The following is a 16,475-nucleotide window of genomic DNA, read 5'->3' as shown; positions in this document are numbered from 1 at the left end:
GACCAGCCAGAGACACAAGTACAGAAAGCCTGGTCTACAACAGAGAACATAGACTGACCCAGAACAAGTCAAAGAGTTTCCGGCTCTTAAACGATGAGAAAGAATGGAAGCATGAAGACTCGTATTGTTAGATTAAATCATAACATCATTGCTTGATATTTTATAAGGATAGGTAGACAATGAGAGTAATGGCTGTGAAAGGTACTGAAAATACAAATTACTTTAGGTCGGTTTGCACATACGAAAAGTGCTAAAGACGATGTCTTTAATTAACAAACATATAATGCCCAAAATATCGCTAATTGTGTGGATTCAAATTTAAATATACATGAAAATATTACATCATGCATGATATTTCTGACTATATATTAATGTCTGGTTAAGTATTTAATGTAATAATGCTTTAAGGGTTAGTTCAGGTGCCAAACGAAAGAGAAAGATCATCGGTGCATCTTGAGGTTTACCTGAATATTAGTGTTGATCTCCATTGAGAACTATGAGGAAAGCCATCTAAAACTAGCAGTGATTATTACTGCTGCACAGAGGCACAACACCCCCTGGTGTTCATATATGCGCACTGCAACACACTATGAAATAAGATTACATCTAGTTTTCATTGACGTCACATCACAATTTACTAAGAGCCTCAATAATCTTTTGAGACAGCAAAAGTCTATTGATTTGAGTGAAAAAGATTCCAATCACAGTTTCTGCAGCATAAAGTAATAAATTATTATTAAAATATACAATAATAAATGTATACAAAAAAGTATAATGTAATTTAATAAAAATATAATATTATAGAATCTCAACAAGAGTCTCAAGTTCCTCACATACAATTTGATCTTACATTTTCTAATATTTTTTATTTCTTCACTGACAATTATTTGTTTTCTTTCTTTTTTGCCGGCCCAGAAAAAAATTAGCAAAAAAGTACACATCAGGGGTGTCCTAGATTGCCCTAATTCAGTGTCTTAAAATAAAAACCTGCTATTCAGATAGAAATGGTCACATGCAAGTTCTTTAACCTTTGAACTACGCTATGTTGAAGGCAGGTCAGACATGTATTTAAGGTTTATTTTTTGCACTTATGTACAAAAACAATCACACTGACTCCTTTCTTTAGCAGACTGTGGAAAAGCAGATTTGCTCACAGGGCCATGGTGATTTTATTGAGTGTAATTAGGTATTTTAGGAGCTCACTCTCAGGGAGAACATTCCAGTGTTGGTCCGAAGGTGCCAGCCAGCCATAATGTCTTTGTTTGCCCCTTAAGAGCAATCTGGGAGAAACATAACAAATCTCATTTGATATACATCCAACTGTTTGCATCCAAAAATGTTCCTGGAAAATAGAACAAACAGCATACTGTACTGTTTTCCATGATGATGACCTGAAAACAGTTTACCGCTTGCATTTTTCTATTAATTTAATTTTGAAAAATATACAATGAGGTTCAAAAGTCCACAGTGAAATCTGTGATTCAAGATATTTAATACTCCCCACTATTTATGTATCATTAATGTCATTTGATCATGTGAACTCATTGTACAGACGAGTCAAATGTTCTTTTTACAAGATGCTCTATGGATCATTCTCAAATCATGCTGAAGAAAATGATCATCAGCTTTTACACAAACTTGTGGTGTTCACGCAGCTTGAACGTTGCTGCCATTAAAACAAAAGTGAAACAAAAATGTACATTTGGAAAGTATTTAATTTGTCTATTTAAATTTTCACTCATCCTGATAAAATAATTGATTTTTAAAAAAAACGGAAAAGGGCATTTTTACTGTGACTGTAAGCAGACTCCACAAAATTGCTGAAATGATTATGGAATCACGTTTAAAAGGGTGATGCCATACAGAGAGACTGTTATACAGGTTTGTCCTTTCACTAAATAGCCACACAATTTTAAACGGTGCAAATAACACATACACAGACTCACCTCACAAACACACTATGAGCTCTTGTTCAGTCAGGTGAAATGGTCTGGAAAACATGAATTCTCTTCTGTCTTCTAATCTTACGGGTTTCCAAACGCCTCTTTTACTCTGTGAGCCTTTTCTATGGGGTGGGGGTTCCGTCCCCTGAAAATGACAGAACTCGTAATGCTGTTAACAAACAGGCTAATCAAGAGAAAGCCCCCGCTAGCCCATCAACAAAAGACCCTCTAGTTAGCCAACTAGCCGCAATAACTCTAAGTGCTATTTGCGTGTGACTAAGAGACAGAGTAGTCTTGTTATTTAAACCCCAGTGGGAAAAGTGAGTGAATTTGGCCGTCTGGGATCCCTCAGGCTCAACCGGACTCTCTTCGCAGGGTCAGGATAGTCCCAGCTGGGTAAGAGAGCCCTACCTGCTAGGGGAATGCTCTTTTATATTAACCCCCTGCTGTTACTGAAACCCCGCTGGAGTTTAGAGTGATGTTGTGCTGATACTAAAAGACACAGCCCTGGTCCCTCGGTGCAGACTTGTCACACAGGATCACCACTGTCCCCGTCTGCCTGGAAAAACGCTTCTTAAAGTCCTCCACGGGAGATGCTCTCTCTTGTCTGGAAAGATTAAATTCAAATGTCATTAGTGATAAGCAATGCTTTTTCATGTCATTGAACTGCTTGATATCAGATTGTCTCTCAGCATGTTCTCGTTTACTTGCAATGTGTGTCAGTGTCTCTGTTTTGGTATAAAGTGATAATTTTCCTATTTTTAAAACCCTGCTAACCAGGCCCACATAGAAACTGAGCTTACACAATGCTGCAGATTTCTGTAAAATTCAGTGTTTGTTTATTATAAACAGTATTTTGGCTAAATTGATTATGCATTCAGCCCTTAACTCAATTAAACACATTTTACCATGTTTAAATCACAAAATCTCTCCACAAATCAGTGTAGAAAGTGAGAAAAGTCTATACAGGCCTGCTCATAATTGAAGATCAGTCAAAATGTAAGAAATACTTTTTTTATATGAATATGCTTGATTTTTATTAGCATTAGTGGCCAACCAGTGTGACTTTTTAAACGACTGATGCGGATATTTAGAGAGCAGGGCGGCTGACACACACACACACACACATATATATATATATATACGTGTGTGTGTGTGTGCGTGTGTGTGGCGCTAAATATATTCGCTCTATCACTAATTAGCATATGAATAAGGAAACGAGCTTTGAAATTTGGGAATTCTGAGAGAAAATTTAATATTTTTAGAAATATTACATCTCTAATCAGAGTACCTCATTCTATCCTGTTCCCTGTTCATGTATTTTTTGGCAAGCTGTTAGAGGATTTGAGGAAAAGGGGGTTGGTTTAGAGGCTGGCTGTGTGGTGCTCCTGCAGATGACTGAGTTCTGATAGGCTGGAGAGTCGAATCACATGGAGTTTATCACGGCTCCTTACATGGGCTGCCCGGGGGTGAGAGCAACAGCATGGAGCAGCATATGCACTGCTGAGCGCACAAACACACACACACACTCGCGCCGAGAGAGTTCACAGACAGTCACTGGGCAGCTAACATGCTCTCATTCATGAGAGATATAAAGCAGTGAATTTTGGAGATTAAAGAGTGTGAGAGTGTTTCCACTGATGAGTTGCACTGAAACAAGAGAGATGTCGGAGAGATGCAATATTTTAAGGACCATCACGGCAGCTTTGTGCTGTTTCTATCAGAAGAGCTCCGTTATTGGAGCCAAGGTGAGTGAAAGCTTCCTAAAACTACATGTCAAATTTATGCATTTTTAGTAGAATCTTATCCATGTGTAATATTTATTATATAGTTATATATACTATATTTTACTCTTTATATTTCAACAACTTTATATTTTACTGTTAATATACATAATATATGTAAAAATGTATGTAAACTAACAGTAAAGGATTTAAATATAAAGTGTGAAATATTGTAAATACATAGATGTACAGTAGCATTATAGAAAGACCGATTCAAAAAGAAGAGAAATTTAGATCAATAAAAAAAAAGAAAAAAAAAAAGAGAGAGAGGTGCCGTAAAAAGCATGTCTGTGTGTAGTTTTATTGTGGCAGTCTTTAGCCTGGGCTCTTCAGTATATGGCTTTTTTCATTATAGTAAGTGAAGGCGTCAGACACACATGCTCACTCACGAGTGTGTGTGTGTGTGTTTCTTCCCATTCACTTGTAATTGTTTAGTTGCACACCCTCCTCCTCGTCTTCAAAACCATTTAACCCGTATTGATTGAAATCTTTTATCTCTGTGGCGGCTTGCAAATGGATCGTAAGTGTGAACGCGTGTGATTTTGTTCACTCATCTAATGTGTCATGTGATAAGGACAGAGAGCTGCTCAGGTCAGGTTGAGTGAATTTATGGGGAGATATAAAATTGGTGGCCCTGCGTGTGGCTGTTACAGGTACATATGGAACCGATGTAGGAATGAAACAGAGCAGTCTGCAGGTCATACGACTATTCAAAATGTTTGGATTATCAATAGCAAGAATGTTCAAAGAGTTACATTACACCGAGACTACAGGGGGTTTTGGCCAACATGATGAAATGCATTACATTTTCTGAGTTTATTGAGTGGATTGAAATATTTCTGTCAGTCTCCACAGATGTGAATAATCCATTCTCCCTTGCTGCAATCCAATGGCACATGAACTATTGATCTATGGTCCATCAAAGCCTACAATAAAGCAGTGCATATCAGGAGAATCTGGAACAAACTAAAATGTCTGGAATTTTTTTTTTCTCATTTCCAAACTTTTATTTCTAATATACTTCAGACTGCAAACAGATATTCACAGATCAAGAATGTCAAGGAGCTCATTCAATAGTCTTGCATTTAATAGCAGTATTCCTGTAGCTGAACCAGTAGAGCACCAAGGTCATGGGTTCGATTCCCAGGGAATGCATGAACCAAAAGATGTGTAGCTTGAATGCAGTGCAAGTTGCATTGGATAAAAGTGTCAGCCAAATGCATAGATGTAATTTGCATGAAGACTGATGCCAGATTCCTGGCATGTTTATCGAAACAGTCTATATTTTCAAATTCTAAGGCTGAATTGGCCAGAAATAGCAGCATGTTTGTTATTTCTCAGCTCTGGCCAGCCAACTCAGCGGACCCTCGCTCTCAGGGTTTGAACGTCTGTTAAAAACATTCGGGTCTGGTCCACATTTTTTGGGCTTGTTTCTAAAAATAGTGCTAGGTTGTCATGGAGACTTCCGGTCTTTTCGATGGTGTTGGGGGTCAGTGGGAGTTAGAGGGACAGAGAGGGCAGTGTTGGTGCCTCTTGTATGGATTCTTTCTTTCGAGAGGAAATTTCTCACTGAACCTCCTTGATCATAGAAGGCTTCATCTGGCAGCGAATGATTTCTAAGTAAATGTGGTGGAAACAACTTGGGGGCTTTATTTTGGTCAGTGTGAGGGGCAGTTGTGGTGTGTACTGTACAGTACAGCTGTGAATCTCTTCTACCCCTGTAGAGGGCTGAAACCTAAACCGTGACAAGTCTGCCTTAAATAAGCAGGCTTACTTGTTTAGTAGAGGCGTAGATTAACACCTGACATGGACTCTAATGAATGTCGAATTAATCGTTCTTTTTAATGATTATGTGGTTGAACCAATTTCATGAAGTGTTCATGAGTCTAAGGCCCTGTCCCAAATGGAACCCTAAAGGCTGATTTATACTTCCGTGTCGAAGGGAGCACCCTTCTGAAACCTAAAATGACAAATGGGACACCCAATGGTCTTTTGTCTTTAACGGACACGCGCAATCTGTGGCCATTGTAAGTCCACAAGACCACAAGTGCACATAAAGTGTGCCATTTGGGACAGGGCCTAACTTTGTTTTGGACTAAAACTTTATGGCTTGTGTTTTTTGAGCATTCAACAAGCACTTTTAAGATGCGGTCAAGTTAAAAGTAGTCCAACTCTGAAACAGGTCTTAAGATCCTTGCATTTGGATCAATCTTTAAATGGCAGAAACAGGTGTTTTTAAAACCAGATTAATTATGTGTATCTTCATTTTTTGTGCTTCCTTGTTGTTTGTTCATCATCTTCACTTAATTTTTTCGTGAAGCATTATTGTGCTGCGTTTCTGCTACGATGCTTGCATTGCGTGTGTAACGGAGGCCAGCTAGTGAGAGTTGTGCAGGCTGATGACTGCTTGGGATTGCAGTGTTTACTGTTTAGTGTCCTTGTTAGTGCACTCGCCTAGCATGCTACGATGATGGTTTAAGACCAACTGCAGGGTGGTTAGGATTGGAGGGTGAGCTTTAGAGGCGGAGCAATGAAGAGAGGGGTGTGTTTGTTTGGGTTGATTTCAAATATCAACAATGTTCAGCAGCGACTTTGAGAAATAACATACTGCACCTTTCATTGAAAATATTGTTATAACGGCAGTATTTAACTAACGTTAAATGAGGCACATACTTTTGAGAATGCATTTGAGTGATGACTAAAACGAATCAGTGAATCATTTTTGGAACACCCAGACAAATTAACGAATTTTTCTCTAACACTTCCCACGCATTAGACATGCAACAGCGGTTCCCCCACACACTGACAGTGTAACACAGCAGAAGCATCATGGCTGTGGCAGAAATAGAAGCTCAGCAGAGCAGTGGGACAGCGGGAAGTCTCTCTGATTGACAGGCTGCTGGAGAGGTGCTGACACAGCCTGGCACAGTTCCATCAGTCAACAGCAAAAGTTTCACATCCTGTCATTGCTAAACAAAAGAATATGTTTTTGGATCAGGGATTAAATCATCATTCCACAAAGTTCTTAACGTGTTCAGTCTCCGCCAGAGTGACCAAGCGGCGGCTTCTTTAAAAAAAAAAAAAAACGTTTCAAAAATTATTTAATTCACTCTCAAGCCTGGACTGCATGAAAAAGGAAAAAAAAAAAAAAAATTGATGATTTTATCCATTGAAAAAGGGGTATTACATATCAAAACAGAGCAAAATTTAATGCGAGTAGTCAACTGTGGAGGACAACTACCCTCCTGAAACACCACTGGCACATGTTTGAAGCAGAAAATGAAAGATATTTTTGAGTCAGAGCAAGCTCTTACATTTTGATGAAAAATTACATTTAAAAAAAAATGTCTTGCAATAATGTGTACTGAATCATTCACGAGCAGAATAAGAACATGAACAATAACTTTTTAATTAAACATCTTTTTTGTCACTTTATCTCCTCTAATTCTACCTTCCTCGAGCATTCCATGCATAGGACTTAAAGGCATTTTCCAAGCTCAAGGCTTTCTTTTCTAACAGGATGGCTTTCAGCAATTTTGAGTCCCCAGGACAAGCGTGTCCCCTACTTTTCCATCTTTTCCCCTTTTTGCTGTACAACAAATTGAGCACGCTCGAGGAAACATTAAAAAGAGGCCATGTTCAAAGTGATCCAGCACAGCTGCCCCAGGCCCTAATCTCCCCCTCTGCCCTCCTTACAAAGCCAGGGCTGGGCCACGCTGATTGGGACAAAACTGGAATGGAATGAGGGGGCTGGGGATCACAGATTGAAATGGAGAGAATGTGATTAAATGAGAAAGAGTCCAAGAAGGGGGGGATCTAGCTTATTTCTAGACCTCAGTTGCCTACAGTCAATATATTAAAGCACTGGCATATTTTACCTAACAATACTGTATTGATATTCTCATAATATATTCTTGTATAATAAGTATATAACAAAAACACACACACACTTTATAGAACAAAAAATAAATATAGAAATTGGCGTGAGAATATTCATAATATTGTCAAGTAAAAAACTGATTTAGATGATAAATACATCAATGTTGAATCAGACATCAGTTTAACACAGTAATACAACAAATATGTAAATAATAATGAATGACAATATATACACACACTAAATAAATAAAAAAATTGTATAGTATAATATTGTTTAGCCAAGTCCATGCTGATTCCCATCCCTATTATGAGGACTGTATTCATACTTCAATACATCGAAACTCCACTAACAAAATATTTATTTGATATAACTTCAAAAGGACAATAAATCTTTCATGAGCATCTGTCACATCCCCAGTTCTTCCAACTGAAATGTGTGCTGCCCTGTCCAGGAACACATGAACATGGCAGACACCCCAGGGACCATCTAAATGGACAATGTGATGAGGGTGAGATAAGAGAGGAAGAGGTCCTGTGTTTAGAGTCCCAGGAGACTGATGGGACACGCTGATGGCCCTTTTTGTTTACTCTGGCTCAGGAAGGGTGTGACCCAACACCAAAGCCCAGACCAGGTCGATTGTCCTGCACATAAGAGGCCACTAATGACCCCCTGAAACCCTTGGGAATCTCAACCTACAGGGTTGAGACAGAGGGTCTCCATCCTTCAAGCCCCCATAGGAATCAGCAGGAAATAACAAGATTTCGACATTTTATGTTAAGATGTGTAATGCTTACCCAAAGACGGCGCCACAATTAGAGGATGGTTGAAAGTGCATTGCTTTGTGGTGCCAAGGTCTTCATTTTCATTTTAGCACATCGCTATGTGGTTTCTAGGATGTTCTGGGTGGTTACTACTGTAGTCTCTATGATATTCTAGTATCTAAGGATGACTAAGATACCTGTTTTCTTAAAGGGATAGTTCACCCAGAAATGAAAATTCTGTCATCCTTTACTCACCCTCAAGTTGTTCTAAACCTGCATGAAGTTCTTTCTTCTTTTGAACATAGGAAGATATTTAGAAGAATGCTAGTAAACCAACAGTTGCTGAACCCCACTGACTTCCCTAGTGTAAAAAAATATACTATGGAAGTCAGTAGGGACCAGAAATACTATAGAAGTCAATGGGGACCAGTTTGGTTACCAACATTCTTCAAAATATCTTCAAAAAAGGAAGAAATTAATACAGGTTTGGAACAACTTGAGGGTGAGTAAATGATGACAGAATTTTCATTTTTGGGTGAACTATACCTTTAAGGTCCTGTGAGTCTGTAATTTTTTACCTCTTTTAATGTCCATCTATAAGTCAGATTGCTTAGAAAAGTATTAGTCCTTTTCAACAAGCCACAGCATTAAAGATATTACTTATGTCTGTTCAAATCTCAAATCATTAGTCATGAGAATGACTAACTATCTGCCATTGGATTACTTGTCCTGCTGGTTTCCATCACAAGTCAGTCTGAACATATGTACATGATCTCCATCTTTAGCCGTGCACTTTGCCATAATCTGCACAATTTCCAAATCAAACATGGATTTTTAACCGTTCACTCACTAAGCTGCTGAACGGCCACTTGTGGAGCAAACTAAAGAGGATTAGACGTTCGATAATTAACAGGGGAATGTCATCTCATCCATAATAATTATCCAGAAGTGGCTTTCCAGATCAAATTCAGCCTTTGAGCTCATCATCTTAGACTGGAAAAGCCATGATCACAGTCTGTTCTGACATGTGCCAATATGATCTAATGTGCGCTTGGTTACTAAGCTATGCTTATGATGTCTTACAAACTACTACAGACAATTTTTAATACTGCAAAGTGTCTCGTATATGTCATTATGTTACCCATTCTGCTGTCGATATCTAACCTGTGCTCTGCACTTACCCAATGAGACCTTTGAACCCTCATTCAATACATCCAAATGTTCCATTATGATTCACGTTCAAAAAGCATGCCACTATTTAAAAAAGAACCTTAGCAATCAGCCCCTCATATGTGAAGATAAAAATTACAATATATAAATGGCTACAACTAAAAGCAGAGGTGATTGATCTGATGTACAAATATATCTGCTCTGCTGCTTGATGGAGGGATTATTCGTCATGGTGCTATCGAGCTGCTCGAGCAACTGAGCTTTGGCTATTTTTAAACATTTATAGCCTCAACGCACCTCTAAATGGATCCACGATGTCGTAGCGCTGAATGAATGCGACGGCCGTGCCAGATTACCACCACCTCAGCTGGCATGCAATCACAACAGTCATAAAACCAAAAACATGAACATCAAGTCCAAAAAATATTAGCATTCAGCACAACCTGAATAAAATCTCATGCTCATATGTTTTTATTAAAAGTTCTATTTCAGTTGTTTGTTTTAGTCATTGTATTGTGTAATACAGTTGAAAGACACTAAGCACAAACAAGTGCTTTGAAAGATTTTCCCAGTCAGGGTAAGACTATGTATCGTCTGGTCACTGTAATTTGTGGCTCGCGGGGTGTTGGCTTGGATCGCTGTTGTCTAAATGAAGTGGGTGTAACGCTCGTCCCTCACTACAATACCAGAGGCATCAGAGTGTATTTCAGTCCTTGCTGTGGCCTGGGTTTGTCAGTCTCTATACATAGTAAGGATCTTTGAAGCTTCTCCATATAAAGGGAAAAACGGCCCATTGACTCGGCATGACTTGAATATATTTGGTTTAATAAGCAAAGAGTTGCTAAAATATACTTTTATAGTTTGCTTTCAAAGAAATGCACCAGTCTTTAATTCAGTAGTTTGGTTACATCCTTTCAAATAATCATAACATCTGACCATCTAAAAAGTGTCCTTCAGTCCTCTGAAAACGATTGAATGATCTGTGACGAGTTGACATGAGGATCAATCGGACAGGATTATCCAATAACCTCTCAAACAAGGAAGTAATACGACTCTGCCATATGTTGGTGTGCGTGAGAGGTTTTCCATCACAAATCAGTTACTCAAAGACCAGAATTAAGAGATCTTATTGTAGAATTTATACAGTATCAATGTCCAGTATCTACAACATCTTTCGTTGACTATCATCCATAAATTCATCAATACATATTAGAGGATTTGTTCAGATAACTCAAAGATTAACATCATTTAAAAAATATCCAAACCAAAAGGCTATTCTAAACCTTACATATAAAATATTAAGTTGAAAAACACCAAACTAATCATTTAGACAGATCATATACTATCATATGATTTATGTTTACATTCGTCTCCCAAAATACACAGAGATATCCACATTTCCAGGGCTGTGTGCAGTGGTTTGTGGTGGACCACAGTGACAGATTGTGGTCAGTTAGATCCTAATAACTGCCTGACAGACAGACCACTGCTTGGGCTATGGGTCACTGGACAGAGAGAGAGAGAGAAACTGACAGCTAAGCATCTTATCAACATCACAGAAAACTGATGTAGCTTGTCTGCTGCTGTCAGGCCTGGAAAAACATGAAATGTATATTGAGTTTTTACATGACGAAAATGACATTTTCACATACTACTACACATATTTTTACTGTACTTTATATGGTAATACACACAATAATGTTGCTTGCATGCCTTGATAAATATCTTAGATGTAAAATAATATTATAAACACGGCCCAATAATGCAAAAGTCCTCAGTAGTGCACTAGGCTCTAGCTTCCTTTTGACAGCACAAATGTGATGACATCACTTGTTATGAGCATTGATGTCACTGTACACCGCCAGGGTTCTCAGCCATACTCCGATATCTTGGCAGGTTTAAGAAAACCCAAGTGAGTCATTCATCAAGCCATAAAAAGCCATGCAAAGCTACAGTGGCAAATTAAAATAGGACTTAATAAAATACACAACAACATCATCTGGCTCTGGGTCCATGTTTGAGTGATGCAGTCGATTTAATTAAATGTGTCAAACAGTGTCATATCAATTGAAGTTTCCACTACTGAGCACGCACACACAGACAGTTACCCATCCATTTTAATTACCTTTGCCCTTACATTGGTTTTATTTGACATATTACTCCATAGACCACAACTACAAAATTGAAATGTGGAGTCCTGCTGGGACTTTTCCCCCATACGCACAGATTTAGCTCGGGGTTATGCAGCAGTGCTGTGCTTGAGTACCCACTGTGTACAACTACCAGCTACAGCACAAAGGTACCACTTTAGGTCTCTGAGGTTGGGTACCACACATAGCTGCCATTCCAAGCACTTAAACAAAAAGGAAACACAAGAATACGCTTGAAATCCCCTATCTGATATATGTAACCTATACAAGTAACACAAGTGCAGAATGCAATTCACCCATTCACATTCAATAAAGCAATAAACCATTGTAGTAATTTTACCATGTTTAAAGAGTGTTTGGCACACCACAAAATCATCTTAGAAACACAGCATCTTTGTATGCATATAAATAAAAACAATAATAATGAATTATTTGGTCAAATAATAGCCTTAAGTAGACTGCTTATGGTTGACAAGCAAAGTACACTTTCGTTGTTAATTTGTAATTTTTATAAATGCTTTTGAAAGAAGTCTCTTATGCTCACCAAGTCTGCATTTATTTAATAAAAAATGACAAAGTAATATTGTCTAATATTATTACAATTTAGAAATAACTGTTTTATATGTTCATATTTTTAAAATGTAATTTATTAATGTAATTGCAAAGCATATTTTTTCCAGTCTTCAGTGTCACATGATGCTTCAGAAATCTAATAATCTAATATGCTTTCAGTTGCTTTAAATAAATATATAAAAAGATCAATTATAAAATTATTTATTCATTTATTTACAGAGTGCCCTTGTTATTTTTTAACAGGATTTTAAGAAATTTGCTTTGCATTGTGCCTATATATATATATATGTGTGTGTGTAACAATAGCTTTGAACATGTCTCATCCATTCAGATTTTAGAGCCTTAAAGGGTTAGTTCACCCAAAAATGAAAATGATGTCATTAATGACTCACCCTCATGCCGTTCCAAGCCCGTAAGACCTCCGTTCATCTTCGGAACACAGTTTAAGATATTTTACATTTAGTCCGAGAGCTTTCTGTCCCTCCATTGAAAATGTATGTACGGTATACTGTCCATGTCCAGAAAAGGTAATACAGACATCATCAAAGTAGTCCAAGTGACTACAGTGGCTCAATCTTAAGTTTATAAAGCGACGAGAATACTTTTTGTGCGCAAAAAAACAACAAAAATAACGACTTTATTCCACTATTCATTTCCTTCTCTGGGCCTCGAGTTAGTTCACGTAGTATAACTGCGTAGCGCTTCTGGGTTGTACGTCACACGCATCACACACATGACCAGCGTCGGCCAATAGTGAGCCTACGTGTGACGTACAACACAGATGCGCTACGCAGTTATACTACGTGAAAAAACTCATAATCATAACTAACTAATTTTTTGGCGGACATTACACAAGGCACCTTTAACATTAATGCATTAGGTTTCATAAACTAACAATAGATGTTCTACAGCTTTTATCAATATAGTAATATAGGTTATATCATATAATTTATAAATATACTAATATTGATTCATTGTTAATGTTAATTCATTGTACATTAGATGTGCAGTACATTAATATACCATTCCAAACACAGCCACAGTAATTTAGTCACAGGAGAGCATTAATACAACTCATACTTTGTTGATAAACAACAGTGGCATGTGATGTTTGTTAAGACACGAAGGAGTATTAAAATTGCATAATTGGTCTATGTTGTCGGTGCTTAGCTGGGAATCAATGTTGAAACACATGAGAGTATAAAGTGCTATTTGTGCCAATTGTTTTTAAATTCTATTACAATCAGGTCACATGACTGAGTTATGTTATTGAGACAGTGAAAGCAAGAATGAAACGACCTTGACTGGAAAGATAATGAACTATGCTTTACCGAGTAAGTAGATTTATGGCATTAGTGCAAACTATTAGTTCTAATCAAAGCTCATGTTTCACAGAAAATGACTAAACAGTCTATTTGTTAACCTATAATTATTTTTAAGCAGCTTAGTGAGAAGAACTATTCTCAAATTCCTAAATTGTGAAATCCACAGCTTTCCAACGAACCTGAAAAGTCCATGATGATTCAGAGCAGCGGGGGTGTGTTCGTGTGTGCAGGTAAAGGTACGGTATGCCCTGCGGATTCTGGAGGCGGAGACAGACAGGAAGAGGGAGGGAACTTGGGTGTCACAGTAAACAGATCAGCACAGGAAGCAAGGGATCCATCAGCCAGTCAGATACTGAGTCACATAGCAGAAAGTAGGGAGAGGGATACAAAAAAAAAGAAGAAGAGTGGAGACAAATAAAAGACTAACGCCATATACTTAAATCATAGAGACAAACATACCATCTACCATAGAGCCACCATGGCTCTAACATACTCTTCTGTTCCCATCTATGTGCAGTTTTCAAGGGACAAGTACATCATGGATGGACCACCGGAGAAGCTTCGAAGAGAACTAGAGGAAGAACTGAAACTAAGCAGTGAGGAACCACGGAGCCATGCCTGGTATCATGGAGCCATCCCTAGACAGGTACAGCTTTAAGAGGAGGGAGAGGGGTGGGTGATCATTAACAGATAATGTTTGTATTATGAGGCTCTCTGTGGTGAGTAGCTGTTTCTGTGATTTAATATATATATGTGTACAGTTACAATGTCTCTGAAATATTGTTTGGACGTGGAATCTGACTGACAGCAGTGATCTTTCTGCTGTCAGAAGCATAGCTGAAGTCACACTGAAGTCATGCCTGTATTTGGCACTCAAACATTCACTTTCTTTGTATAAAAAGATAATGAAATAAAGACATGTGGCCATGTTTGCTCCAGCTAGAGCCTAGAGTAAGACTTGATTAAGGGAAGAAATACACTGAGGATATGACTTGCATTAGATGTTCTTAATGCCAACCTGTTAAATTTACAAAAAGTACTGTGGAAGTACCACGGTACTGTGATGCAACATCTAGTATCATGATTCTTGGATATAAATCATGGTACTGAATGTTTACCATATGCATGTACTGTACCATGGTTTTATCATGGTATTTCAAAGAATAATTTAGTATTACCAGAATTAATGTCCAAAAACATGGTGTTATCAAATTACAATATTTAAGTCATGGTAATGCTACAGTACTTTTTTGTCACTTTTAATTATTGTACTTATTATAATGCTCTTGCTAAGGTCAAAAATTATCAAACATGTAGATACATAGTTACCTGATAGGCATGTTGTGCAAAATAATAACCTATAAATAGTGTCTGACCTTCTAAAATGTTTCTTTAACCTTTACGTGCAATTTTACTTGCTTGGCTTAAGCTTTCTAGCCATGTGAAATTGCATATTCATGATCCTTTTAAACAGATATATTTAAGGAATATATACAAATATACACTCAAAATGTATGCTTCTAACTTGTCTAAAAATGTGAAATGCTTTGACAAATCTGGAGCAGAGAGTCCATTGTCATCAGTAGTATAGCTGGTTGATCAATACTTGTTTTAAACTGGTTTAGATGTGCCAAACACAACACAGAACAGAACAGGAAAAGCCACATTCACACCCAGACTTGCACAAGATCAAGGAAAACAAAAGATTTCATTGAAACAAAACTCAAAATCTGAAGTCTGGACTGTATGCTAGAGTGTAGTCAGCTCCACAAGATCTTAGATTAGCTTGACAAACAGCAAATCTACCAATACCTCTAATGAAAGTACATTTCACAGTGCTTAAAGGGATAGGTCAACCAAAAATGAAAATGTTGTTATCATTTACTCATTTAAGTTTTTCCAACCCTGTACGGGTTTCTTTCTTCTGTTGAACACAAAAGAAGATATTTTAAAGAATGTTGATAATCAAACAGTTGACAGTACCCATTGGCTTCCATAGTAGGGGAAAAATATACTATGGAAGTCAATGGGTGCCGTTCAACTGTTTGATTATCAACATTCTTTAAAATATCTTCTTTTGTGTTCAACAGAAGAAACAAACTCATACAGGTTTGGAACAATTGAAGACAGAATTTTTAAGGTGAACTATCCTTTTAAACACTATATTTTGGACAGTTCATTAACATTTAGCTATATTCAAAAACAGCCATCAACAGTTTCTCATTGCGACAGACATCCCAGTGCTGACAGCTACAGATCCGCTCGTATGAAAAGCATGTACCCTGGCTCCTCTTTTCCATGCTCCTATGCAGGATATGTCCCTGAAACTGACAACCCATCCATCAACAATTGTTGCAGAGCAGAGTGGTTAATATAGTGATGAATCATGACTGCTATTTGACCTGAGGTGTATTTATTTAACGGCATCATATGATCAGAACTACCAGCGTCAGTCTACTGCTGCTTACACCACAAATATACCAGCCACAATGGAACATTCTCATTCATCATGGCTCAACAAACCTTATAAATGACCTTAGAATACAATTCATCGGGTTCACACAGAGAAAAAAATGATATGTAAATAAAATATATATAATAAATATGGATATTTAGGAAAAGGGGCCACTTAAAGAGACACTTTGAAATATATAATTGGATTAGACTGTCTAAATATTCATAAATATAACTACATGCATCACAAAAGGTGCCCCTAAAATATGATGCATGTTTGTGATGATTGATTGATTGTTAATTCATTCTCTACACTTACTGTACATTACCCATCACTGTTAACAGGAATCAGCAGTGAGTCTGTAGACATGTATTCATTTGTTCTTTTGAGTGGTCCTTGGATCACTACACACCCTGCGATCAAGCATTTCCCTC

At 37.6% G+C, this 16,475-nt stretch overlaps 1 protein-coding gene across 4 annotated transcripts in view; it reads left to right on the top strand.

Moving 5' to 3' along the window:
• The window catches only part of bcar3 (BCAR3 adaptor protein, NSP family member), a 66,541-nt gene that overhangs the window by 41,731 nt on the left and 8,335 nt on the right, over window positions 1-16,475 (top strand). For 3 of the 4 annotated variants that reach the window (XM_079897283.1, XM_079897284.1, XM_079897286.1), the window contains one exon: window positions 14,104-14,232. In XM_079897283.1, coding sequence (XP_079753409.1) covers window positions 14,104-14,232 — 129 coding nt within the window. Of the gene's footprint in view, window positions 1-3,413; window positions 3,692-14,103; window positions 14,233-16,475 lie in introns of those variants that run through there. The other variant, XM_079897285.1, reaches the window with a different exon arrangement.

The sequence above is a fragment of the Squalius cephalus genome (assembly GCF_949319135.1).
Source record: "Squalius cephalus genome assembly, chromosome: 16".
In the NCBI taxonomy this organism is placed as follows: Eukaryota; Metazoa; Chordata; class Actinopteri; order Cypriniformes; family Leuciscidae; genus Squalius; species Squalius cephalus.
This window is presented reverse-complemented; position numbering and strand designations above follow the sequence as displayed.